A 25,409-nucleotide genomic window follows, 5' to 3' on the forward strand; every position below is an offset into this window, starting at 1 on the left:
TTGTAATTTACCAAATAATAGATGGAATAAAAGCATAACCCTCAAATTTCGCATCTTGTCCTATTCAGCTCTATTCTATTCTGATTTCTAGAAATCAGAATGACTAAACAATCGAGGTCAACAATAGGAGGAGGTGGAATAATTGTGACCAAGACTCGAACCCCAGCGACCTCTTAGCGTTATTGTCAATCTTCCACCTTTGTAGGTCACGTCTCTCTTTTCTCTTTGCACGATAGAACGGAGACAAGCTCATCATCTCTCCTTTTTTCCCTCCTTTTGCCTTTCTCGTGGCAAACCCCATGTGTGCGTGTACTCTTCCAGAGGCCAAGGTCCCCTTTTTCTTCCCCCACACCACATAACTCGTCAACCCTCTTTTCTTTGTCTTGTCAACCTTTGCTATCGTGGGATGACCCACCAAGCCACTTGCGAGGAAATTCCTCCATCAAAACGACAGTTCAGACATTTCTATTATGCGGACAACAGTTCAATCGTAAATCTTTAAAAATTTTATAGAGAATACTCTATGTCAACGATTTCGATCAAAATTGGACAGATGACTACATTGTTAACTTGTCAAAAGGTTTAACAATTAAATTAAATGAGTTGAAAGTTTTAGGACTGAATTGATATCCGTACAATAAGTTTATGACTTTTTTTTTAATCACTGCAAAGAGCTAAACGCAATCGATGAGAGTTGGACGAGGTCGTACTTATCGAAAGATCGTAATCCATGATAAATCGCGATATCATTGTATGGTTAAAAGTCTCTTTACTTCTCGAAGTACGATTTTGTTTATTATAAGTTACTTTAGTTTATGAAAGACGTTTTGTGAGTCAGCATCATTTGTTTGATAACTAGTTTTAAAAGAGTCTATCGTTTTGCTATTGAACTTTCAACAATAGTCGAGTCCTAGTTTATCGTGGCCAGACAACTCAGCGTAAGCCGAGCCGGTCATTGGTGGACATGCAATGGATGGGTCCAGTGGCGTGCACGTGACCATAAATGTGTTGTCGAAGTCCCTCTCGATTAGATTCGATCCGATTCAATTAGATTCGACTCGATACTGATCATTTCCAAGGCATCACAGATTCCATACACTGAGGAGCTGTCTTTTGAGAAGAAAATAAGAGGGGAAGACTCAATCCACTTACATTGATCGGACCTCTTTTGCGCATCTTTCTATGGCTCAATCGATCGCATTATTCAACTTTGTTTGGAAAAATTACTCGATCAATCTTAAATTGTTATACAGGTACCACACAAACTTTGAATAAATATCCACATCAAAATGTCGTCATTTCTCTTCGCGACAAATAATGTTGCAATGCGACCCTACTAGTAAAGGGATTGAGAGTGGGACATTAGTATCGCTGGTGTGGGATTCAATTTCCGCCCTTTGCAAAGAGACAGAGCAAAAGTCGGAGAAAAATAAGAGATTTAGAGAAACTTTTAAAAAATAATAATAAAAAAAAATCGCGAAAAAGGAAAGTAGGTGGTGATTGGACATAGTTGGAGATGGAAAAGGCATCCAACCAAAAGAGATAAGATAAGCTTTCTGTTCCACTTATGATTGACACGACCCCATAAAATCTTTCGTTTCACCACCTCCACACCAAGTCAGCAAAAATTTGACCCTCCATCAAAATTTGCACATTGCCCTCTTTATGTCTATTATTTCGATTTGAAACCCAACTTGTCGTGGGACGGCCAATCCCTTAGCAAAAAGAAATTAATTATGAAGCATAAATCGAACTGTTTGTAAAACATTTTTTTCATAAAAATCATCATTTGTATCGCTTAAAGAAAGGGGTTAATAACACGAAAAACTCAAAATCGATACACATGTGATAAATTTATCCAAAATTATTTTTTTTATCACAAAAAATCTCAAACATGTACATATGTGACAAATTTATTCGAAACTAATTTATTGACCACCAAAATCATAAGTTGGTACACATGTAATAAATTTACCATAAACTAAATTATTGACCAGCAAAACCCTAAACTAATACACTTGAGATAAATTTACCCTAAACTAATTTATTGACCAAACCGGTACTTCGTTAGTTTTTATTAAATTGGGTTATTATAGCAAAAAACTCCAAAATAGTAATAAAGGGAGGGTAACAACCATATATTGGTATACCCGTCAATTGCCACATGTCATTCAACTCAACAATTTGACATTGAAATTTAACCGAAACTAATTGATTATTAATTTCAAATGATACAAGCAATCATTTTTAGAAAAAAAAATTCGCTAAATAAATGAAGCCTAAAATAGGCCCACGTGGACGTGCATATATTCGACGAAATCGGAAAATTTCAAAACCAATGCATTATAGGAAAGCAAAGCATGCTAATATTTCTTTTACCACCCCCCTCCCCCCCCCCCCCCTCGTCTTTCTTGAGCCACAAAAGGAAAGCAATTCCTAGTTGCATCACTTCACGTGTGAGGGAGACTCAATTGATTTTTGCTTTTTTGGGTGTCTAGATGTCCTTTGGAATGACTCCATACATATAGCACTCGGGACAGATTTGGGTCATGCGCTGATAAGTGAAAAAAGCAAGAGAGAGAGTTTGAATTTAGTGACATTTTGACATGACTTACGTTCGACCAATTCAAAGTCTCATATGTCTTCAGGTGGGCTTGTCTCCTCGGACGTTGGTTGGTCTTGTCACAACTCCAAGTCTCGCCCAAGCACGTCACCTTTCTGTCCACCTCATTCTCATGTTCAGCCCAATAACAAAAAAGAAGGGGATGAACATTAGATATAAAAAACTTGATTTTTCTGAAATCATGGGTAAAAGAGTGCAATTCTAAAAAAAAATTAATATCACAAAAAATTCCAAGCTAATATTTCTTTGATAAATTTATCCAAACTCTTATTTTGATGGCGAAAAATCCCAAACCGGTACACATATGATAAATATATCCCAAGCTATTTTTTTAACCACCAAATATTCTAAACTGGTACATTTGTAACAAATTTACCATAAATTAATTTTTTATCACTAAAAAATCCAAATTGGTACACCCATGATGAATTTACCCTCTGTTAAATTGGGTTAATACCTTAAAAAATCCCAAATTAAAACACGTGTAACAAATATAGGGTAGAAACCTAAAAATTGTACATTCATGAATGTGTCATCCAACTTAATAGGTTGATAGTTAGATTTAACGAAAACTAACGGTGGGTAAAATTATCATAGGTGTACCGGTTTGGGGTAAATTTGTCACAAATGTACCGGTTTAAGATTTTTTATGGTAAAAAAAGTAGGTTTGGTAGATTTGTCATTTGTATACTAATTTGGGGTTTTCAGTGATATTAACCCTTCTAAAAATCACCTTTGAACAAATCGATTGGACAGTAAAATTCGGATATGAACAGTCTCGTATGTATAGCGGTGGTACGTGTATCGATCCGATTTGCGCCTACTCGCCTTCATGTATGAGCTCCAGGACGTGATCTCGAGCGAGCCACGGCACTGACTTGTTCCGTCTGGTTTTGGGCGAGGGCAGAATTTTGGAATGGAAAAGGAGAGGGGCCAAAGGGAAAAAAAAAATGTAAAAACAAGAAGTTGGGAAATGCTTTTGATTTTCTATTGAGCTAGCTTCTATGCGGCCCATTTCCAATCCAAACTTCTACTTCTTAGCCTATTTTGAATTTATGTGTCCATGGCTCATGGGCCTCCATGAATTGAGCCTTAGTCGTATGGGCTTTCGTTGTGATGAGCCCGGTTAAACTATCCCTTGGACCTCCAAATAATTTGTCCACAGAGTATATCACTCTATTTTATTCTTGTGGTAATCTTTGCTTTTTGGTCCTTGCTTATTCATTAATCACCAAAATCAGTCATAATTAAAAAATAAAACCAAGTTTAATCACACCCCCCTTCCATGTAGCCCCCCACAACTTTCGGGTGCCTATGAATCTCATTTTGATTGTCAATTATCCGTGATAAGCATTAAATATATATCATCTCTCTTTTAACTCAATTTTTCTCGAAAAATATTCTTTTTATTTCTCTTCTACAATAGTAAACGGATAATAATACTTTAGAGACTAATAGAAATACTGACATATTCCTCAAGCTCGAGGTTTTTGCATCCGACGTAGATTTATCGAAAGCCATGATAGGGAAAATAGGCAGCTCGTTTCTTCCATTTCCTTTAAACTTAGTCTAGTTGCATGGACCTTGGATTAAACTCAAAACGGGGATAGGAATGCGGACCTTTACCCAAAACGACCTGTCGTTGCGGGGAAGTAATCTCGTACCGTATCGACGACCACTAGGAATGCTTCGGGGAAACCGGCTTTCGTCGCCACGCCAGCCAACTACCCTTCATTCGTGCCCGTCGAAGTCCCAACCAACGAACTCAGTCCTCTCTCTCTCTCTCTCTCTCTCGCGCGCGCGCGCTCTCTGCACTCCGACATTCGATTTCAACACGCGGCTCTCGAACTCCCGCCCATCTGTTGATTCGAGGCATCCGTAGAATCACCTCATCGGAGCCGCCATGGGTTGCTCCTCTTCGCTTCCAGGTAATCCCCGTTCCGCTGTGCGCGTTCTCGCAACATTTCGTTAGGGGCGAGCTGATTTGGGCTCGAGCTATGGTTGCCATGCGGTTCCTCAGGTTGTGGCACATACCGATGGTTGTCTCGGGAGGTTCTCCCGCGTTTTGGAGCCGCGTGTATCCTGCTTCGTATTGGAAGAAGTCGAGTGTGTAGATCGTGGTTAGGGTTTGGCAATTTCGATGGGTGAAATTGTTTTCCCGTAGCTGTGAAATTGGGAAGCTGTCGGGCACCTTCGAGTAGCTGTCGGAATTTGATGAATGCCTCTAGATAGTGAATCGGCTTTGTGCTTGATTGGCTCGACATTCTTATTATTGCAGATAGGGCTTCTGGTAGATTGAGCGGGCTCAATTCAGAGAATGGCTCAGTGAATGATGCGAAAAACCTGCGTGTTAAGGTACGCTTCCGTCCTGTGGTCGTTTCTTTCTTTTTGTTTGATCATTCTGGTGGTATGAAATCTCATATCTAGGTGTTGCTTGCTGTACTCAAGGTGATGGCATTGATTGCTTAGATGTCTTCTGTGTAGTTAGGACGATGGTGTCTTGATATGCAACGTCCTCATTGTCATTGCTGCTTTATATAGCTTCAGCATCTGAACTCTTGTCAGTTGTTTATTTATTTATTTATTTATTTTGCATCCTATTTTAGCATTTTCCATAGATTCCTCGTAATCATGCCAATACCCCACTTGTTTGGGGTATCTATTAGCAATGCTGTATGTTGATATCATCAAACCATTTAACATTTTTCATCCAGATGGCACATTAGTTCATTAAAGAAGTGCATAGCAACATCAAGGCTGTGTCTGGTTGGTACTAAGTTTCGGTGTCGACAAGCTATCATGAGTAATTTAGTTTATAAAGTCTGTCATAGGAGCTGCTGTGATCTTGAACTATTGTGACTAGGTGTATGGGAAGTCTACATTAGCTTTAAGATGTAAATTTTATACGTTAGCTGGCACAGAGTAATTTCCGTTCCTGCATCATGTACACAAATGGAGAGGTACCGTTTCCCTACATGGTCCTCTAATGTCATTTAGTCCTTCGAGTAGAATTAGGCAAATCGGTCTTACATGTAACTTTACTGAAATACCGACTGCATTTGGTCTTCCTAAGCTGTTCCAATCTAGCAAATTTTTTTTTTTTTCCTGGATTGGTCATCTACGAGATTGTTGTCACAACCACAACAACAAACTAAGCCTTGTCTTACTATGTGGGATTGGCTACCCCATTCTTTTACCTGATTCACTCTATTTTGTTAGTCTTCTCTCTGGATCAAGTCATCATAGCCTCGTTCTCCTGTACAAGTTTCTTTCAAACTACCTTTGTCCAATATAACACTTCCACAGATAACTTTGGACTCTGCTAAAGATAAGTGAAGATCTCCATATTTCTGAGCACTGAACTTTTGACATTACTTGAACAAAATTTCTGATCGAATGAGACCAATTCTCCCAGTGTCAAATTCATCTCGAGGGGAAATAGTAAAAGCAAATTTCTTTTATTCCTTTATATGTGTTAACTTGCAAAACATGCCCCCTTCCCAACTCCCTCTGCCCCCCAATTAAAAAAAGAACATAGATGTGATGTTAAAAATGCCATCAACTCTAGAAAGAAGGCCTAGAGATGGTATGCGTGTGAGTTGCATTATGTGTTTCTCTTAGTTTGGAAGCTCGCAAGAGCATTTATGTTGAGTGCTAAGAAATATAGCCTTCAACTAATCCTGATGTCATTAACCTCCTTGTCACATCTGCAGCTTGTACTTCTAGGGGATTCTGGTGTTGGGAAAAGTTGCATTGTACTACGCTTTGTCCGTGGTCAGTTTGATCCAACATCCAAGGCAAGGGATTTCATACTTTGCCTAATTTACCCATTTCAGTTGGTTCAGGCTTCAGGCAATTTCATTCATTTTTTTTTTTTTTTTGTGTAACTCCTAATTGTGCTCTAGGGATATTAGGATACTTAACCATTTATGTTGATTTCTGAAATTTTGACTTGTAATAGTCAGGTTTTCTGGGTTTTATTTGCAGGTAACTATTGGAGCATCGTTCTTGTCACAGACCATAGCTTTGCAAGATTCTACAACAGTTAAGTTCGAAATATGGGACACTGCTGGTCAAGAAAGGTAATAAATTGTGCAATATATGTTTTCTTTTGAATTTTCATATTTTAAGGAGTGGGGTGACGAAACTTCATTCAACCAATTTATCTATCACAATCACAGAGAGAGAATTCACTGGTTTTCCTTATACAGGTATGCTGCCCTGGCCCCACTTTACTATCGGGGCGCTGCGGTTGCAGTTGTGGTTTATGATATAACAAGCCCAGAATCGTTTCAAAAAGCTCAGTACTGGGTAAAGGTAGGGGCTCGTGTATTGCAGCAGTTATATTTTAATGCATACTTTCCTTACCTCTTTCTTTGATGTGAATTTTGGTGGAAGTTGTTGGAGAGTGATCCTCAAAAACCTTGCAGGGATGAATAAACACTGACTGGGTTTTAAAGTGAATAGCTAGTACCATCTTTGATGTTTTTGACAGAATGATTTATGGTATGAAAAGAAAGCAGGATATTATATACTCTGGTGGTGGAAGCCAAGTCTTGGGTTTTCTTCTGTCTTCATAGATATACAATGTCGAGATTGTCTAAGTTCCATATGACCCTTTCTCGTGGAATAGATGTGGTCTTTTTGATGATGGTACGATTTATGTTGTTCTAGCGAGTTTCTGCACCAATTTGAGTTTATCTAGACCTGATAATTGAGAACAATTTCTACCAGCTATTGGAAGAAAACCATGTAATTTTGGGAAATATTTGATGTAACAGAGCAGATATAGTAGCAGATTACCAGGATTCATTTTTTTAATATGCTCTTTGTTGATGCCCCACACACACACACACACACACACACACACACACACACACACACACACCCACACACTGTGACCCCGTAATACTAGTGTACCATTATAGTAATATCACTTCGTACTCTTAGTATCTATTGACCTGATATTCTCTTTGATTTCAATATGGAGTTTTACCTTCCTCTGTTGATTTGGTATTTACTGTGCGCCTGAAATACTAGTGTACCATCATGGTAACCATCACTTCTTACTCTTAATATCTCAATGACCTGATATTTCCTCTCTTTCCTTTCAAATGGAGTTTTATTTTGATCTATTTGATGAAGATTTTGTTCATATACAATGTATAGTTTTGTTCAATAGGAGCTTCAAAAACATGGAAGCCCTGATATGGTTATGGCTCTGGTTGGAAATAAAGCTGACCTCCAGGAGAATAGAGAAGTGACGGTCCAAGTGAGTGTGACACTCTGCAATTGGTTATGTTCTGGAATATATGTCTATAGGGATTCTTCTTCCACAAATGTTACAGCTAACACGGGAAATTGTTGTCATTGTTCCCGTAGGATGGCATTGACTATGCTGAGAAGAATGGCATGTTTTTCATCGAGACATCTGCTAAAACTGCAGATAATATAAATCAGCTGTTTGAGGTATATATGTCTGACATACGAGTTATGGCATTGTTTTAATTGAAAATATACCTCTTGTTTGTTAAAATTTCTATGTACTCTCATAAACTTCTAGCAGTTCTAAGTAAAGAACACTGGTGTTGTTTTATATTCATCTTTGATTTGATTTGCCCCCATTAGTGCCGGTCTTGTTCCATTATATGGTAGTAGTTGTTGCTGTTATTGAAGTCAAAGTTCTGATAGATTTGTTCTTTCGCTTCGCTCAGCTCTAATCTTGATCGAGATTTGTTACCAAACATTCAGAAGGAATGTCGAAGTAATGATTGATGTAGTCGATTAATCTCTTTGAATATTAATAAAACTAATCAATCCCTATTTGGTTTCTGGTGGCAATATTGTTTTGGAGAAAACCTAGTGGAGTACTGCTGTCACTTTTCTTTCATCCGTCAAGCGATTATAATAACTGTCTCAAGAGGTTCCTCTTGAGCGCAAATCATGCATTCACTAAACTCCACTGTCGTCTCAGTATTATAGCAGTTCCTATGTACTATATGTTGAAATTGTTCTTTTTCCTCTCAGGAAATTGCCAAGCGGCTTCCACGTCCGACCCCGTCATGATCAGGAAGCCCATACCGTGTTTAAAAGCCGCATGTGATGTTATGGGAGTCTTCCGTGGCCATAATGTAAAATATCTATCGCAATGTGTATCTCCTGTCCTGTAATTCTTCTGTCTGACAGTTACTTCCATTTTTCCATGAACCGTTCCCACATAAGTTGTAAGATGATCAATCCCCAATTGTACCAGAGAGAGCTTGTGAATGCTGACATGGAAAGGAAACCCAGTGGCGGCAACGATTTCGCTTGGCAAACTCGAACTTCATAATGATCTTTACTAGCCTGATTATAATTCGAATGCTGCTTGAACTTGGAACTTGAACTTGAACTTGCTATATTTTTGCCTTTCGTCATTCCTGAATTTGATTATAAAAAAAAAACAATAGGAGTCCCGTGAGTAATAGGTCGCTCTTTGGCAGTGTTGATGTGATAGAAGGATGATTACGCTTTAATCATGCTTTTGTTTTGGAGTGCGATTTGTGGACTAATTTATGTTTATGCTTATGCCACCTGGCACCCACGCCTACCTTCTCATCTCATTAAGGTGAATGGTCGTAAGCCGGGGTCACAAACATTAAATAATAATAATAATAATAATTTTCCCATTGTTTATTCGAAGCAAAATTTAGTATCCACCTAATCTTTAGGCTAAGATCTCACGTACTACCATAAACGTGTGCTGAATTGGCCAGCTGCAACTACACCAACCAATCTACCGGCACATTGCACTTGCGTGACTTTCTCCCCCTTTTGATGAAATTAATAGGCTGGCTAAAATGTGCGGTTCAGATGCGTTTACGCACGTGCGAGCGATCCACAGACGTGTATTTGTACACTCACGCGAGAGAGAGATCGCTTCATAGCCGACGATTCTAATGGAGGGTGGGGTATCGTGGTTGCGCCTTGGGTTTTGGTCATCCTTCAGTTGATTTAATGTCAACGAGAAATTGATTTGTTTCCCTAATTGGCGTCGAATCTTGTCCGTCCGAAATTGGCCGTGATTATTGTGTAGGGACGGACCGATTTTTACCAACAACAGATGTCATTTGCCTTCTTGATGGGAATCAAATCGAGATGGGGAATAACACGATGGGTCCCAGCGACCCTTTGGGCTGCCGTCCACGTCACGGCACGTCATTGGACTTGGTCCGACATCACCGCCACGACGACGACATTTGTCACTGTCTTACCGTGTGCGCCGGCCACGCCACACCTCTCTTCGCCGCGTGGCTCCATTCTCCTTTCGTCGAAGGGCCACCCCAAATATTTTGGATTTTTCTTTTCTCTTATTATTATTATTATTATATGGGGAAAGACATTGAGGAAAGATTAAGTTGATTTCTATTTCTAGGATAACTGTCGTCGGGCAGAGTTTTCGGCAAAACATTCTTAATTCCAGCTAAGTCATGGCAAAGCGAATCTCGCGCTTATCTTTGGAGGAAAACGTCATTCATATAAAATATTCGAATTATTATCTTCTAATTTTTTTTTCTGCCCACATCACTTTTTGACATAATTGAGAAATAAAATATCTAATATGGATACTGTCTAAATTTACGATCGCGCCATGCTGTAATAAGCTTTGCTAAAGGAGTAACGTACATACTTTATTCATAAAAAATTTTCACCTGTATTTCTCAACAATCTAAGCAATTATTTTTCATTACCACGGCCCAATGAATCGAGAAAAATTGGACAGTTACGCAATAAAAAAAAAAAAGACAGAAAAAAGAGAGCACAGAAGGCATAAAAGGTTACCAAGAAAGGACAAATGTGAGGAAAATAATAATAAAATTTGGGGTTAATACCACATAAAATTTTAAATTGATACATCTTTGACAAATTTATCCCCTCATTATTTTTTTGATCGCCAAAAATTCTAAACCGATATACTTGTGACAAATTTACCTTAAACCGGTACATTTGTGACATATTTATTTGCTATTATTTTTCGTTAAATTTAACAATCGAATTGCTAAGTTGGATGATACATGGCAATTAACGAGTGTAACAATTTTGGATTTTTATCCTATATTTGTCACAGGTGTATTAATTTAAGATTTTTCATGGTATTAACCTAATTTAATGGAGGATAAATTTATTACGGGTGTGTCAGTTTGAAATTTTTCGTGGTCAAAATAATTAATTTAGGGTAAATTTATCATAAATATATTAGTTTATAATTTTTTGTGGTCAAAAAAATAGTTTAGGGTAAATTTATCACGGGTGTATAAGTTTAGGATTTTTCGTGGTAAAAAAAAAATAGTTTGGGATAAATTTGTCACGGATGTATCAATTTGAAGTTTTTCGTAATATGCGGTAATAAGCTTTGCTAAAGGAGTAACGTACATACTTTATTCATCAAAAAATTTCACTTGTATTTCTCAACCATCTAAGCAATTATTTTTCATTACCACGGCCCAATGAATCGAGAAAAATTGGACAGTTACGCAATATAAAAAAAAAAGACAAAAAAGAGAGAGCACGAAAGGCATAAAAGGTTACCAAGAAAGGACAAATGCGAGGAAAATAATAATAAATTTTGGGGTTAATACCACATAAAATTTTGAATTAGTACATTTTTGACAAATTTACCCCATATTATTTTTTTGACTCGCAAAAATTCTAAACCGATACACTTGTGACAAATTTACTTGAAACTGGTACATCTGCGACATATTTATTTGCTATTAGTTTTTGTTAAATCTAACAGTTGAATTGCTGAGTTGGATGATACATAGCAATTAACGGATGTAACAATTTTGGATTTTTATCATATATTTGTCGCAGGTGTATTAATTTAAGATTTTTCATAGTATTAACCCAATTTAATGAAAGATAAATTTATTACAGGTGTGCCAGTTTGAAATTTTTCATGGTCAAAATAATTAATTTAGGGTAAATTTGTCATAAATATATCAGTTTATAATTTTTTGTGGTAAAAAAAATAGTTTAGAGTAAATTTAGCACGAGTGTATAAGTTTGGGATTTTTCGTGGTAAAAAAAATAATTTGAGATAAATTTGTCAGAAATGTATCAATTTGAAGTTTTTCGTGATATTAACCCTAAAATTTATTATGTGCTAATATGTAAATTGGCCCCCAAAAGCTTCCGTCACGGGTGACGTCATCGTGATCTCCCACTTCAAGTCTCAATCCTTACCAGCAGTCAAAACAGCCGAAAGAACAAACAGGAGACTCGGTCATCATTTCAAGCATGAAGCTTATGACTGTCATTAACCTCCTCCTCTTCTCATCCTCCTCCTCCTTCTTAATACGCGTTTCCAAATCCAAACTCGAACCTCCTCGTCGGACCAAGCTCTCATCGAATTCCTTCCGTCTGATTCTCTCTCGTTGACCTCGAATTCGTCGGCTCAAGCTCGTTTCGGCGACTGATTCGCGGCCGCTGCTGCTTTGTTGTTGGCTTTTTTCTTGGTCCTTTTGCCGCCGATGGAGACGGGGGATTGGCGGAGCGATGAGCCGTCGTCGCCGAGCCGGCTCGTGGAGTCGATCAAGGAGATCGCGAGCTTGCCGGAGTGCAGGAACTGTTGCAAGAGGATGTACGGCAATCTGGTGCGCAGGGTAAAGCTGCTGAGCCCTCTGTTCGAGGAGTTGAAGGACGGCGGCGGAGAGATTGGGGAGGGAGATCGGAGAGGGTTCGAGATGCTGGGAGCCGCTCTGGATTCTGCCGTGGCGGTGTTGCGATCGGTTAATCAAGGGAGTAAGCTGTACCAGGTAAGGGGTCGTTGTTACCAAGTGATGTGGTTGAGGGGTTGTTCTAAAATGGATGAATTGGCCTCGTCGTGATGGTTTTTGCTGGTGAAATTTTGAGTTTTGGTTAATTTGGTGGCGTGGGATGTGAATTTTAGCTTTGTCGAGCGTCGCGAGCGGCTGTGCAAGGCTTAGTTGAGTTTTGGTCATTTAGGCCGGGTTTTGTGATGCTTGATTGCAGCTTGTGTGCTTCGAGGGTGTGTGGAGATGCTTATTTTTTGTGGGTGAGAGAGCCCCATTGAACTTTGAACCTTAATTCCTCTACCTCTGAGTCTAAGAAAGTAAGTAGGTCTGCAAGTTCATGATGATTAGTTGCTTGCCGCAAATTCTTCATATTATTTTCTGATTGAACATAGGGGCACCATTTTCTACCAGCTGCAGTTTTCATGACATGAGGAAACTTTCAATGTCATGGCATACAATTCTTTGCTTCTTTTGCTCCATTGATTCGTATATTACTCGAGCATTTTACTAAACTAAGCACCGGTAGATCTCTTTTTGGTTTCCGAAATGAAATCTTCAGTTGATGTAACCTGTAGGTTGTTCTTTCTCACTGAGCATTTTCTTTTTCATATATCATACTCCAGGCTTTTCAAATTGACAAGAACGCCACGAAATTCCATCAGTTGACAGGACAAATTGAAGCTGCTTTGAGTATGATCCCTTATGAGAGACTAGATATATCAGGGGAAGTTCGAGAACAGGTAAGATTTCTGATTGTAACATATGTTCGTAATTTCTTTGTCTGATGTATTTCTTCCATGAATTGCATACATGATCGAGTCGTACAGTACACTGATTTTCAATGCTTGGACTTTTAAGTGGAGGGAAAAAGGTGTAGCGTTCCCTCCACTGATGTGATGCAAATTGGAAAACTGGGAATGATTGTGCAAAAAGTTATCCTTCACATATGTTGATTTATAGAATTTCAAGACAAAGTTCCTTTGACATTGTGCAGATTGAACTGGTGCATGCCCAATTTACAAGGGCAAATGGAAGAATGGACTTGCCTGATTTACAGCTGGTGATGGACTTAGATATAGTTCAGAAGGAGAAGGAACCAGACCTAGCAGTGCTGAAACGGCTCTCAGAAAAGCTTCAATTGAAGACTATAAATGATCTAAAGAAAGAATCGCTTGCTATCCATGAACTGATTATTTCAAATGTTGATGAGCCAGCAGACTCCTTTGAGAAAATGGCATGGCTGCTTAGAAAGTTGAACGACTCTGTTATCAGGGAAAATCCTGAAGTGGATCCCTCGGAGAGTGAGAAGGGCTTGTTAAAGCACAGATCCCCTGTTATTCCGGATGATTTCCGGTGCCCAATATCTCTTGAGTTGATGAAAGATCCGGTTATAGTATCCACTGGACAGGTACATCATGGTTATCCTTCGCATTTCGATAATTTCGTGCCATTCTTGTTCATTGCTTTGTAGTTATCACATCGATTCTCTTATTTTGCAGACATATGAAAGATCGTGCATCCAGAGGTGGCTTGATGCAGGGCATAAGACGTGTCCCAAAACCCAGCAGACGCTACTGCACACAGCCTTAACACCTAATTATGTTCTGAAGAGTTTGATTGCTTTATGGTGCGAGAGCAATGGTGTCGAGCTTCCAGAAAAGCAGGGAAAAGGCAGAAGCAAGAGATCTGGCCGTGTTGCTTCTGAATGCGATCGGGCCGCTATCAATGCCTTGTTAGAGAAACTAGCCGATGGGAATCAGGACCAACAAAGAGGGGCTGCAGGGGAGCTCCGATTGCTCGCAAAGAGGAATGCAGATAATAGAGTGTGCATTGCGGAGGCAGGAGCGATTCCACTCCTTGTTGATCTATTATCCTCACCAGATTCCCGAACCCAGGAGCACGCTGTTACTGCCCTGCTCAATCTTTCTATAAACGATAGTAACAAAGGGACAATAGTAAATGCAGGGGCTATACCTGACATTGTGGATGTACTGAAAAACGGAAGCATGGAGGCAAGAGAAAATGCTGCCGCCACTCTTTTCAGTTTATCGGTAATTGATGAGAACAAGGTGGCCATTGGAGCAGCCGGAGCTATTCCTGCCCTTATAAAATTGCTATGTGAAGGCACTCCCAGAGGAAAGAAGGATGCTGCTACTGCAATCTTTAATCTTTCAATCTATCAGGGGAACAAGGCAAGGGCCATAAAGGCCGGTATCGTGGGGCCGCTCATGAGACTGCTGAAGGATGCTGGGGGAGGGATGGTGGATGAAGCATTGGCGATCCTAGCGATCCTTGCGAGTCATCAAGAAGGAAAGATGGCAATCAGTCAAGCTGAGCCCATCCCTGTGCTGGTGGAGGTTATAAGGACCGGTTCGCCCCGGAATCGAGAGAATGCGGCGGCAGTGCTTTGGTCTCTGTGCTCGGGTGATCTAGAGCAGCTAAAATTTGCGAAAGATCTTGGAGCAGAGGAGGTACTGAAGGAACTAATGGAGAGTGGCACTGACCGTGCCAAGAGAAAAGCCGGGACTCTACTGGAGCTTATCCAACGAGCCGAGACAGCTCCTGATTTGTGACACGGGTTTCTGGTGAGAGTGGTTATGGAGTTGTTTAAAGAAACGTAAGGTACAGGGAAGAGTGTCGGGCGAAGAAAGATTCTTGCACGTATTAATTCCGTTTCATCATGTACATAATTTGATACCCGCACGGCAGTGTGCATGACAGGTTCGGTCCACGATTTTTCTACCCTCGCTGTTAAACTTCCCGGCCCCTGAGATAGTCGAAGACGCTACTCTTCCTTTTACCTCCGCGACCGCCACTTGCCTTAGAGAAACAAAGGTGAAAAGTCTACGTCGGGACAAAAACCTTTGCTCTCGCTGATTTCGACCTGGCAGTACAGGACACGTTCAGCGTGGACTGAGGAGGTCATTACACCAGGGAGGAGGGATCGGAAGAAACGCTGGATGAGTAAAATCCGTCATTCTTGTATAAGGGGTAGGGGCAACAAAGCAGCGTTTGGCTCTTCAGTGCCCTCAGCCTTTGTACAGGCTTAACACAAAAACGAAAGATGAGAGAACGAAACTAAATCTGTTCAACACTCTTGAGAATCCTTTTGAGTCAACCCTCTCGCACAAGCAAACCCGCGACCGTTCCGAAAATACTTCATTTTCATTTAGCACACTCTTTTTGTTGACGAATGAATGGAAGGAAAATAAACTCTGATTCCTCAGAGTAGAGAGCGCGTGAGCTAGAATGACGCTAGAATGTAAAGCCCTTTCCGTGCCGGGATAAATAGCCGCGAGGCCGGATAAGAGGGAAGTTGAAAAGCAGAGACCGGATGGCGCCCGTGCGATGCCTTTATGCCTCTACCTCACCTCAACTGAAAGATATCAGTCCCTCAGTCAAGAGGTGCGTTCCGTATATCAAGCTCCATATATCAGTCGAGCGCGATACTATCGCATGAAATGGCGGGGCTGATTCGTGTACAAGTTGTGATATAAAGCAAAGAATCGTGGCATCTACTTGGTCTTTACAATGGCGATTAAATCACATCCAAAAGATCAGAGTAGCACCCTATTGTTTCTCCGCCCGAGCCTTCTCGCCTCCACTCATATTAGCATGTGGAGTTCTCAGTTGCGACGACTTTAGCGGTCCAGTTTCTTTGAAGAGGAGGTTAACATTCTTTTCTCCTCACATAATCAAGATGAAAGCTGAGGGGGCAGAAAATAAATTACATGATCTCGAAAACCGCTCAATCATGAAATCTCGTATCACCTGCACAATACAAAATCGCAAAACTCTACTCGAGAGCATGACTGGACATCAGCGGAGAAAAGAATCATCAGTCAACCCATGCTCTGGACAAATGTTTCGGTCAGGGTTTGACCGCTGACTAGTTTTGTAGTGCCCACGATTATATCATATGCCATCCCCTCCTGCAGGCAAAACAGGGGAAATATTTAGTGTAATGAAATCATCGTGAAGACATTGCATGACTTGTAGCCAACTTAATACTTCCATCTTTAATGTCCCAACCGCTAATAGAAAAGCCACAGAAAGAACAAAGTGACCTAAACTAATTAGAATTGACAAAACGCCTCTTTCGTGCATTAGACTCTGCTTCAAGTTTTACAACTAGCAGCTTCAAGAACACCAATTTGACCCACTAACAGCCAGCGATTACAGACTGAACAATTACTTTTAAAATGAATTGCATAGGTTATCTGTACAATCTGCAAGAGAATACTGACAAATCCATAATTGACAACAAGCACCTGAGCACTGAGGAATCGTAGAGCAGAAATCTCAGCGAATGTTACTCCTCCCACGAAAACAACAAGTACCAAGGAGCGTCTTCCTCCAGTCGCTCTGGCAAATTGAAGTGTCATAAGAACTATAGTTGCGCCAGGATATTGTAAAAATTTCAAAGTTATAGCATTTATTATGGACCAATTCTAAAGAAAGTACCACTTGCATATGTTTACTCTTTATCATTAGACCGGTCATGAAACTGTCTCACTGTGGACGGAGGCAAAAGAGACTTGGAAAAGAGAGAAAAAACAAACTCTCCATACAGGATGCGTGGTAAACGATCAGACTATCTGATCAAGAAGATACCTTCTCCAGCATCATTAAAATTTTCCACTAAAGGAAAGAGGAAAATGAGTTTTAATTTTAACTCTTCTGTTGATTGATAGGAGTAGGCATAATTTTTTGCTTGCGGCTATTATCTAGTCTCATGAGCGTTCATCTTCAAATTTATACAGATAAGTCAACCATGAGATCAATTTATTTTGCTAGCTAAAGTAGTATCCTACTGCAAACTTAGTCAGAATAGTAACCATTTAAAAAGAAATCAAACAGAGATGGTAAGTATTATTTCACCAAAATCCCAACCTACAAGCTGTACGGAAAATTGTAAAATCTTACCTCCAAAATACCACCGAAGTTTATCTTGTGGCAACAAATTGCGAAAAGGAAAATAAAGAAAACATGCCAACTTAAGCAGAGCCATATTGTTTGAAATAAATGGAAATTACTTGTCAACCGAAGCATCTTGCATCGAATCATATGATTGACTGCTTGCAAACCTACTCTGCAGACATAGCAGAAAGAATATCAGACAAACACACACGACGACACAAGCCCTCAATAGTTGACCCTCAAATAAATCTCAAGAAGACCCATCAAATTGCACAAAGGTACAGGACTGGCATCCACATGTTCCTGATGAAACAAATGCACATGGTCTCTTAGGATAAGAACTACGAAATAAGCCAAAAAAATCATCCAATAACAGCTAGAGTATGAAGCATGAACATAATCAGTGAGGAAAATGAAGTGAAGAAATAGCAGCAACCAAGAAACTTGGCAGAGAAATGATAAACGTAACATAGTACTTACTCTCTTTGATTCTGAATGGGGTCCTGGTAGCATTCTTAAGATCTCTTCAATGGGACGCCTACAAGTCATACATAAAATAAACTGTTGAGTAAGAAGTGGCTGAAGTGAGCTTCTCGAAAATATGAAAATACAAAATACTTGGGAAATGATGGGCTGAGCCTTTGGTTTTGGGTCATTAAAGCATATAAGTAATGTTTAAAACAGACACTATCAGCCAGTATATAATGACTAGAATTTAAACCAGGACAAAGATACTCGCTATTCCTAATACTAAAACCTTAAACTTGTGCACGATAACATCTCAAATTTGGATTCATCGAAAAAGGCTCACCATGCATCAATTGACTTCAACTTGCAAGCAAAACTGAAAAAGGCTCATGCAGATTTCTTTCTGTATTTTTGGGTCATTGAGGCTTATGTAGATTAAAGCAAGAAATTTATGGTATTTCTGGCATGGAAATAACAGAAGCTAAAAGGTAATCCAACTCACTGAATACAAAATATATGCGAGATTCATCAGATAAAAACTCACCAACCAGATCGAATAGCATTCTGAACAAGCCGAACGCTAAGCGGCGCATATCCAGAAAATACATAGGCAATATCATTGGGACTGCAGAATAGAGTAACTTCAAAACTCAGTCACAAGTGCAATGAGACAATTGTGAAAAAAAGAAGAAGGATAGCTATCAAGCAAAAATCAATGGTAACAGCACAACGTGTTCAATGTGAAAAATTAGAACCAGAGAATGAGCTGAAGAATGATAGTACTTGGCTGTGTCAGTATCTTCAACTACGAGATGCAGAGCGCGTTTTATTGCCAGCCAATTGCTCTTTGACTCCTGCAGTATTGGACAAGACAGACCAATCAACATTTATTAATTGAATACCTTGTTAGAGGTAAAAGCACTTGGTGAAGAAATCATACCTGCTTTTTCAGCAGTCCAGCTTTTTCCAAATTGTTCAGTGTAGCCATGTGCTCAAAACCATAGCTATGAAGTAGCTCCCTCCTGAAACAAGATAATGATACTACCAAATTTAAACATGGGAATACTAAGGCTCTGTTTGGAAAGTTCAAAAAAGGTGAGGGGATGAAAATTGGAGTGGAAAATGAGATTTTGAAATTTCTTTGTGAGAGGGAAGGAGAAGGGGAAATTTAAAACTTTATCCTCAAATTTTCTTTCCCCACCCTTTCTCTAGCTTCCCAACTATAGTGAAAAGAACAAAAAACTCAAAATTGGTAAAAGTGTCGTACTTGCCTTAAATAATCAAAATGCTTCTTCGGCAGCCCCCCATTTGTAATGGATAACAATATGAGCATTCGCAGGATGTCGATAAGAGGTTCCTGCTTATGGATCATTTCTTCAATGTACTCAAAGCAACTGCATTCGAATATTATATAACAGATAGCAAAAAGAAAGTTTAGTATGAGAAAACTCTGGCAGCAAGTAACAAAAAGAAATCTAAAGGAGAAAAAAGAATCACTCATCAAAAACCAATTTCTTCCTCTTCAAAACGATGAAATTCTTTCACTTTAATCCCCGTAACTATCTATGGTTGTACATGTACGGGAAAAAACCAGTCCCACCAATCTATTCTATTGGAATAGGAAGCCAAATGGAAGAACATGGATCACTCAGAAATTATGTCTAATATAATGATATCAACCGCCATACATCCTCCATGGTAATTAAAATCAGATTATATGACATCAAAACAATAGAAGATAAATATATGAAGATGCAAATGTATGGGGCAGAGGAGGACCTTGGACTTGAGAGTATTGTCAGAGTAAGACAGGAGCAAAGATGTCATTTTCCATGCCTTAAGAGGAATACTTAGCCAGTAAAACCGAGTAAAATGCAACTTTCACTACAAAGGGATCTACACCTTAACAAAATAAAATAAAAAAATAGAAATTTGTGAAAGAAAGTACATGCTGGGTTTTTCATAAGAGGTACATTCAAAGAATTAGCTTACATGTCATAACTCTGAGCCTCAACCATTGTGTGTTCCATGTCAAGTCGTGCAAGAAATGATGGCTTAGATGTGAAAGATGATAAATGCTGAGCGAGATTTATGTGCCTCTGAAAAGAGAAAGTAAAGCACAATAATATAATTGAACTCAAGCAATTAGCAAATGAGCAAAGGCCAAAATAAAAGGCAACAGTACTTACAGTCATTTCAGGTAGCGAATTGAGCTTCTTTACAAAATCCTTCAACTCTGAAACTGTCTGAGTCTGTATGCAGTGTGAGAAAACTTTTCAGATCATCTCTCAAGCTACACGAACTAAAAGCTTCTAGTGACAGACAATTACAGCTACAAAATATATATACGAAGGCTATCACATTCTGTCAGCGGAAAAAGGAACTAGAAGTCGACGATCCCTGAGGCCAGTGAAACATAGGCACATGTGATCAGAACGAAGTCGACTTACGGTAGTTGTCATCTCCGTATAATCTTGCTTCATTGATGTTGCTTTTTGACGTAAAACCTGCAAGCAAACTGCAGTTGGAACTAAGACATGGAACATCCAAGGACATGACCTCAAAGCAAAGATAGTACAATCATAGTACGAGGCAACATAAGATGATAAGTCAACCTGGACAACAACTTCGAAGTTGAGATCTCGTATCTCCTTGTAAAGCTTGTCACTAAAGTTCAAAACAGAAACAATTGTCACTGGATCAGGGAATATGAAAGGAGGATGGATGAACCTTTGACATTACCGAGCAAAAGAGAAGTGAAAACCAACACATGAATGCAACATACTTAATTTCTTTTTTTTTCCCAGCTAAAAACAAACAAGGAACGATAAAGTAACTACACTACACAACACATGCAATGTATAAGCAGCTATATGAACTACAAGCAAGTGGATCACATAAAAAGTGCTTCTCAAAAGTAAGCCACGCAAATCAAATGCTAGGATGGCATAGTCTCGTCCAAACAGTATCTATCAGCTGAGGATATAATAGCTGCAGCAGCGGTAAGCTATATATCTCACCTAGAATTAAGTGGAACTTTCATTTTTTTGCCCTCTTGTTGAACACCCATGATGGAGGCATCAAGCTCCACTGAACCATTGTTCACATGTAAAAACTGCCAAACTCGGAAGTGTTAGAGATAACTTACTGATATGACAATAAAGGAAAAACAGCACTTGCCTTCTGAATGTGTTCAAATAGCTATTAAAGCACATTTGCTAGCGTACAATGTCTAAATGTCCACGGTCAACCATTCGATGGTCAAACAACTCAGGTTTTGGCAAATACCAAAAATACTTCAAAAAAGAAATATAGAGTACAACCAACTGCAATTACTTCCTCTATATCACAACAGAACTCATTAGCATTCTTTTTGGATAAGTCAATCTGAACTATCGACAATAGTTTCAGCCTAATTTTTTCAGAGAAGTTTTCTGATAACATATATACACCTAATTCTTCAGGAAAAATCCATTAGTGATCATTCTACTTTGATGCAGCCTCCAACTGGATTCTTGATTTTTTATTTCGCTGACTGAATGCATTACCTTTACTTGATTTGCAATTGAATAAAATAAAAGTGAAGGGACTGTGTATACAACTAAGTTGGACTTTAGCAGCTAATTATGCATCTAAATTAAAGGTATTGAACCCTATTAGAGACTGCAAAAAGTACCAAACGTCAATTTACCTCGTCCAACAGTCCTTCATAGGTTAACTGAGAACACATGGGAGTAACCATGTCAACCTGCAACCAAAACGTTAAGCTTTTAATCACGCTTCCAGTATCAATCAGACATTGGTGTCACGTTTAAATGAAATCCATGAAACCGCATGATCTTGCAGTCAATGTCACATGATCTCTGAAGAGGATGCTCTTGGCAAAACAATTGCCCTGTCAGTCACCCCCCCCCCCTCCCTCTTTTCCCCGCAGTGGACGGTTTGTGGCACATTCAGAAGCACATTTAACTAAATAGAAGACAATTCATCTTCCATAAGCCTAAAATTTGGGTTAAAATAGTCTGATCTGGTTCCTAAATCTTTACAAGTCTGCCAGAGCAGATCCTCCCAAGTTAGTGGAATATCTATGTCCTTGCACTTCATAATCATGAAATAATATTGTTCCTCCTCAAGTGAGAAATGATTGATTACAATTCGCCTCCAAAAGAACATAAATTAAAACTGGAACCGCAATTACCTCCCTATCAAGAAGAATAAGAGTATTTATCTCCGGCACCACAATCTGCAATAATATCAAGAAGACAAGTACACGGAATTAAACAGATGGTATGGCTAAAGTACCACTAAGCTTACAAAAGCTATGCATTATTACATCAGATGAATTGACTGGTTCCTCTGCTTGCATCCGATTAAGTATGTCTGCGACTCGAACTGAGGCTTTGCCCTTAGCTCTGACATTCGGTATCACCCCGAAAGCAAACTGTCAATCAAATTACTCAACATCACAACAGGATCAGAAATCATCACGAGAGGATCACATCAATTCCCATGCAATTCATACAAGGAAGGAAAGAAGTAAATGCTGAAGCTCAAAAGCCTCTTATAATGGTATACATAACAATTTTACACCTCAAGCTTGTGAATGGCTTTCGCAATATGCCAGAGTGAGCTTGTATCACCATCGACTAGGCTCTCCTATCAAAGAGGAAAAATGAGAAAAAGGGAGTAAGTAGACAATCTTACTAGAAGGAATTCTATTGTGGTAGTGGTGCACATCAGCTAATGAACTAGAGTTTATCCATACTTTATAAGCAAGGTCCAGTTCGAATGATAGGATATCCTCGTCCAAAGGAATGAGGTATAACGGGTAGTCCCCAATGGTCAACAACTGATGAACTTTTTCCTCCTCAAAAATCTGCACAGCAAATGACAAACTTTACCAGTTACTCAGAAGAGAATATCGCTAGCAGTCATTTCATCCTTTGTGCATGGCAAAGATGCCAAATTTTCATACCTTCTCACAAGCTACAGCTCGGCGAGGAACAAAATAAACATAGTACTCCCTCTGAAACCCTTTCGATTGATCGTTGTGAATGTGCGAGCATATAAATTTCAAAAGATCAAGTTGAGCCCGAACGAGGTAAACAATTTTGGTACATTCAGTTTGAATTGGTTCAGCGGAAAGATGCCTCAACTCCACGCCATGCTCCTGTCACAACAACCATCCATCAACTGAGCTCCAAGCAAGGATACATCATTTCTAGAGGTGGCAAAATGGGTCTATAACCCATTTATTATTTAGAAACTTAATGCGTCATAAATAAGTTTTAAATAGGTCATAAGTAGATTAACTAAGAAAATTATAAAAAAAATTAGTTTTATATATATATATATATATATATATATATATATGTATAAGAAACCATTCTCTCTAAACTAGATTTCAATATTGAAGTGTTTTAACAATATAGGTCAGGTTGGGTATGGGCCACTAAATTTGTATAGCATGAAAAATAGACCAATACGGGTTAAATGGGTCAATATGGGTTGGACCATATTCGATCAGCCCCACCCGCTTGACACCTCTTATTCATTTGGAAGAAACTCAGTAAGTCAGAGCAGAGCATAATACAGAAGCCATATACTCTTCTTAGTTTCTCCACACATTGTAAGCCTTGATGCGAACGACGAATTCATTGTCCGTAGTGTTTTTTCCCCAGACAAACAAGAGTCATTGACCATAAACTATGCAACATCCTTGCCTTGAGAAGTGAAGTTTGGATGATTAGAGATAGCGAGCCACTGAGCTTCTGATCGACAACCAAACACTTCCTCCCCCGGATCTGAGAAAACACCAAAACTTCAACAAGTCATCATACAAATGAAAGCTCCAATTTCAAATACAAGCAAGCGCGACGGCTAAGGAACCAGAAATTGGACAGGAGCTGGACGCACAGCTATTGCAGAGAAAAAGCAGACTGCACATAATCGAGCTCAACGCGACGAGCTCAAAACAGAAGGACTCACGTTTTTCAGGATGGTTATGAGCTCCTTCTGCGACTGATCCCTGATTCCGACGAACGAAGCAGAATTAAAAAGGAAAAAAAAAAAAAACACAACGCCGATGAGCAGAGTCGATCAAAAAACGAAGACATCGACCATGAGTCGGGAAAGCGATGAGTGCCTGATTGACGCGAGATTGATAGGAGCATTGTCCAGGTTCGGCATCTGAGCCATTCGAGCCGAAGAGAGAGAGTCGAATCGTCCCTGTTCAACCGCAGTGCCTCGTCGGAGGACAGATGATCATCAGAGAGAAGAGAGAGAGAGAGAGAGGGAGAGAGAGGGGAAAGACGGCGACGACGATCATCTCAAGCCTCATTCGGGCTGGCAACGGACCTGGGCTTGTTCCTGTTGCCTTGCCGGGCTGGACTCGCTCCTCCTTTTGGGCCTCTTTCGGGTTGCGCCTATTTTGTTTATTCGTGGATCCTTCTCTCGTATTTTATTCAATGAGGGTCGGTTAGAAGGAGCATCCAACCCGAACTGGAACCGGACCATACCGTATCAAACCGGTCGAAACTGAGTGATTCTCGATTTCACAATTTTTGAAATCGAAAATAACTGGTCCGGTTCCCAATACTTTGTGTGGAACGAGACCAAGCCCACGGAACTAGGTCATACTATGCCTCCAATCTTTTTCTTCTTCGTGGCATGGACAAACAGTCTCGTAGCAAGCTAATTGTTTCAATATGTTCTATTCAACTGATATGTATATCCATTGGATGCTTGTAGAAAGCCTACGGCACTGCGAACCGACCATGTGTTTTTGTTTGCTATGTTTAACTATTTACCGTGTTTTAATAGGATGTTTCAATAGGAAGTTACTAGCTACCCATGCGGTGCATGGGTTGTTCCGGGTTTCGTGATGTGTACCTATTCACCATCTTGAAATAGATCATCCCTAAGCAACGTCGCTAGAGACGTGTTGGTCACCACACGATTAGAGAATTGGGGGGCGTGATCACTTTAGGGAAAATTTCAATAAGAGGATGAAATGCTCTCATTTTCTCACATAAAGACCCTCAAGGAGACATTGTTTCAAATAAATGTGTGATGTGCTCTCATTTTTTGCAAATAAGAATATTAAGTGGACCTTGTTTCAAGTGAGGGTTTAACCTTCCCGGCCGGTAAGAACATTTTCGTCTTTTTCTTTTCTTTTCTTTTTGTCAATGGCCGACCTAGAGAGGGTTGGGCGAGGGTTGCTCTTGCTAGCCACGGGGGAGGCCGGTCTTCGCCGGATCTGAGTAAGGGTCGCCACTAGGCCCTCGCCAACGATAGTAAAGAAAAAAAAAAGAAATGAGAAAAAATAGAATAAAATCATTTAAAATTACAATTATTTTTGGATGGAAATGCTCTTGACCGGCGAAAATATTTAATTGGCCAATGAGGTCATGCCATTATTTGGAATTATCATGACTACTTCGGACTCTTAATTGAAAAAAATGAAAGCGCTTCATATCATTATTTGAAAAAAAAAAGACCGAGAGAATTTCAAGCCCTTATTTGGAATATTCTCCCCGCTTTATTAATTGTGGTCATGGATACGCACGACATGATAAGCAAAACGACGGGAGGGAAGCTCT

General features: G+C 39.5%; 3 protein-coding genes across 5 annotated transcripts; 2 read left to right on the plus strand and 1 right to left on the minus strand.

Annotated features, from left to right (window-relative positions):
* Positions 1 to 4,299: 4,299 nt before the first annotated feature.
* On the plus strand, positions 4,300 to 8,999 carry LOC115753607 (ras-related protein RABF1). 2 transcript variants are annotated; one of them, XR_007198492.1, is made up of 9 exons: positions 4,300 to 4,551; positions 4,902 to 4,978; positions 6,337 to 6,420; positions 6,611 to 6,705; positions 6,835 to 6,940; positions 7,806 to 7,895; positions 8,006 to 8,092; positions 8,651 to 8,773; positions 8,877 to 8,999. XR_007198492.1 is itself a non-coding variant. In XM_030692291.2 (8 exons), exons 1-8 carry the CDS (start codon positions 4,527 to 4,529, stop codon positions 8,687 to 8,689), a joined length of 603 nt encoding a protein of 200 aa, XP_030548151.1. In that variant the 5' UTR covers positions 4,302 to 4,526; the 3' UTR covers positions 8,690 to 8,999. The 2 variants fall into 2 exon arrangements, 1 of the variants encoding a protein (XP_030548151.1); XM_030692291.2 differs by having other exon boundaries at positions 4,302 to 4,551; positions 8,651 to 8,999.
* Positions 9,000 to 11,882: 2,883 nt separating this feature from the next.
* LOC115751916 (U-box domain-containing protein 14) lies at positions 11,883 to 15,162 on the plus strand. The gene is made up of 4 exons (XM_030689930.2): positions 11,883 to 12,420; positions 13,044 to 13,160; positions 13,415 to 13,828; positions 13,920 to 15,162. Exons 1-4 carry the CDS (start codon positions 12,136 to 12,138, stop codon positions 14,991 to 14,993), a joined length of 1,890 nt encoding a protein of 629 aa, XP_030545790.1. The 5' UTR covers positions 11,883 to 12,135; the 3' UTR covers positions 14,994 to 15,162.
* Positions 15,163 to 15,914: 752 nt separating this feature from the next.
* Positions 15,915 to 24,124, minus strand: LOC115752797 (vacuolar protein-sorting-associated protein 33 homolog). 2 transcript variants are annotated; one of them, XR_007198299.1, is made up of 23 exons: positions 23,954 to 24,124; positions 23,797 to 23,836; positions 23,532 to 23,612; positions 22,784 to 22,978; positions 22,574 to 22,684; positions 22,399 to 22,464; positions 22,142 to 22,249; positions 22,007 to 22,051; positions 21,500 to 21,556; positions 20,829 to 20,923; positions 20,424 to 20,475; positions 20,259 to 20,315; positions 19,998 to 20,060; positions 19,801 to 19,907; positions 19,080 to 19,202; positions 18,749 to 18,830; positions 18,592 to 18,662; positions 18,353 to 18,433; positions 17,821 to 17,878; positions 17,457 to 17,512; positions 16,692 to 16,785; positions 16,515 to 16,603; positions 15,915 to 16,352 (listed from the first exon to the last, which is right to left on the minus strand). XR_007198299.1 is itself a non-coding variant. In XM_030691170.2 (22 exons), the coding sequence occupies exons 1-22, from the start codon at positions 24,004 to 24,006 to the stop codon at positions 16,263 to 16,265; spliced, it is 1,785 nt and encodes a 594-aa protein (XP_030547030.1). In that variant the 5' UTR covers positions 24,007 to 24,122; the 3' UTR covers positions 15,915 to 16,262. The 2 variants fall into 2 exon arrangements, 1 of the variants encoding a protein (XP_030547030.1); XM_030691170.2 differs by lacking the exon at positions 16,515 to 16,603 and having other exon boundaries at positions 23,954 to 24,122.
* Positions 24,125 to 25,409: the final 1,285 nt, after the last annotated feature.

Source organism: Rhodamnia argentea, chromosome 5 (assembly GCF_020921035.1).
Source record: "Rhodamnia argentea isolate NSW1041297 chromosome 5, ASM2092103v1, whole genome shotgun sequence".
Lineage (NCBI taxonomy): Eukaryota > Viridiplantae > Streptophyta > Magnoliopsida > Myrtales > Myrtaceae > Rhodamnia > Rhodamnia argentea.